The 2,395-nt window shown below is 55.3% G+C and overlaps 1 protein-coding gene across 1 annotated transcript; it reads right to left on the bottom strand.

The window, feature by feature from the left end:
- Positions 1–1,070: 1,070 nt before the first annotated feature.
- Positions 1,071–1,390, bottom strand: SPRG_18345 (hypothetical protein; the record flags this gene model as incomplete). The annotated part of the gene is made up of 1 exon (XM_012357784.1): positions 1,071–1,390. A coding segment is annotated over one exon (320 nt), but the record flags the coding sequence as incomplete, so codon positions are not given.
- Positions 1,391–2,395: the final 1,005 nt, after the last annotated feature.

Genomic DNA, 2,395 nt, shown 5'->3' with positions numbered 1-2,395 from the left:
GCGGGCAGGAAGACGTCAGCACTAGTATTTTGGCGCGACAACTTGCGGTCATCTTTGACAAGTCGATCGTGCTCATTGCTCGCTTGGCCGCATCGCGAACGCGATGGATGACGGGCAAGTACCCGAGCTTGGTCTCGAGCATCGAGAGGGAGCGCCTGAAGAGCGGGGAGAGCCGCGCTGTCTGCACGAGTGTCGAGAGCGTCATGGATCGGCTGTAGCTGCAAGCGCAACTTGATGTCCACCCCAAACCCCATTCAACCCTCATGCACAATACACAACTGTCTATCTTTCCGAGTTTGATTTACCACATGGGTAATACTGGCACCACGTCACAACGCTTTGTACGTAGTGTATGCTCTGCAACGTCGAGATGGGGCAAGTGTCTATCATGCAAGAAGCATCGACGGCTCTCTATTTGTGGCCTAGATTTGGGCTCCTTTGTGTCGACGTTTGGCCTCCAGCATATCTCGCAAGGAGGACGGACAGGCGCACACGAGCTTGTCACACACCACGTTCAGTAGTTCATAAACCAGTCGTACGTACAAGGGTACCCTTGGTACGTACATGTACCGAAATTGATGCGATGGCTCTTCGACTCGATTTGGTCTCCGACCACTGGGTGGGATCTTGGGCGACTTTGCCGAGGCGTAAACGGTGACATGGTAATCAATGGTACCGGTATTGAGCGACGCGCCAAGCCCGCAAGACGCATTGAATGACAGAGAGCTCTGCACCAACGTCGTGGGGTTGCTTGGGACTCCTCCCAGTGCACGAGGCATTGTTATGACCTTGCTTTCTAGCTTGACAGATTGTCTCAAACTTCTTGCCCTCCAGAAGAGGCTTTGGCAAGCCCTGTCGAGACAAAGACAACTAGCAAACACGAACAGATGTGTCATTAGTCGGTAAAGCGCCAAGGATGCTTCTGGTCGTTCGTGGCTTCGCGCTCAAACTCTTCCAGCGCCTCGTGGCAGCACGCCTTGGTCTCCGGAAAGTCGGGAAACTCGTCCAGCGTGATCGCATCAATGATCGCGCGCAGTCTTGCGTAATTGTACATGGGATGAGCGCTGCACCGCCCGCTGATGGCGACCAGCGACGGGTCCACATCGTCGGTGTCGTCATCCGTGCTGGTGTTCGTGTGCACGTCACCGCAGAGTTTGCGCGCGCAAAAGTTGGCGTACTTGGCGATGAAGGCCCCGAGCTCGTCCAGCTCGCGGTCGCGCTTGCGCTTGAAGATCGAGGCTTCGAGCTGTGCGAGGCGCTTGTCCCAAGTGTCGAGACGCGGGCCAAGGGCGTCATAGGTGGCATCAATGGCGTCGAAAGTGGCATCAATGGCGTCATAAGTGGCGTTGAGCTTCACGACGTCTTGTTCCAGTGTCAAAATGGCCTCCATAATAAAGGCGTTCGAACCCTTGGTCTTCGCCTGGACGTCTTGTGGCTTGGCCTTTTGCACGTTTGTGTCGTGGTTGCTGATTGTGCGGTCGTGTGGAATCGCAACCGTCTCCATCGCCAGCGATTGCTCCGCGTCGACACGGTTCGAGTCGCGATGACATGCGGCGATCGAGTCGTTCTGGAGGCCGAGCTTCTGCTGGAGGGTGGTCTTGACCGAGTCGGTCACGTCTGCTTCGGGCTCCAAGCTCGCGGGACCTGTCCTCGGACGAGCGATGTCAATGGAGAAGAAGCGTGAGCGCCGGCGCACCGTCCGAGCAAGTGTCAGGAACATGGCGGGCAAGCGCAATTTCAGAAATGTGTCGAGATCTGGATCTGGAGGTGGTCCATAAAACGGTCATGAGAAATTGAAACAACACAATTTGATTGGCTCTTGTGGAGCGATGGCATTTGACCGAACAGCATCAATTCGTGGGGGGGTTGCGTGGGGGACATATTAGATGGGTGGGGGAGGTCGGACTACAGTCGAGCGATTTCGCTCGCAAGAGTGTTGAGGTGTTTACTTTCGCCTAAATAGTGCGCCTCTTTCGCGCGCCAAGAACTTTTAGTCGTTGGTGGTTGGTTGGGTGGGGCTGCTGGCGGGCAGGAAGACGTCAGCACTAGTATTTTGGCGCGACAACTTGCGGTCATCTTTGACAAGTCGATCGTGCTCATTGCTCGCTTGGCCGCATCGCGAACGCGATGGATGACGGGCAAGTACCCGAGCTTGGTCTCGAGCATCGAGAGGGAGCGCCTGAAGAGCGGGGAGAGCCGCGCTGTCTGCACGAGTGTCGAGAGCGTCATGGAACAAGATGTAGCTGCAAGCGCAACTTGATGTCCACCCCAAACCCCATTCAACCCTCATGCACAATACACAATAGCTTTTCTAGCCGAGTTTGATTTACCACATGGGTAATACCTAACCTTAAACAACGCTTTGTACGTAGTGTATGCTCTGCAACGTCGAGAT

Source organism: Saprolegnia parasitica (assembly GCF_000151545.1).
Source record: "Saprolegnia parasitica CBS 223.65 unplaced genomic scaffold supercont2.1137, whole genome shotgun sequence".
In the NCBI taxonomy this organism is placed as follows: Eukaryota; Oomycota; class Saprolegniomycetes; order Saprolegniales; family Saprolegniaceae; genus Saprolegnia; species Saprolegnia parasitica.
This window is presented reverse-complemented; position numbering and strand designations above follow the sequence as displayed.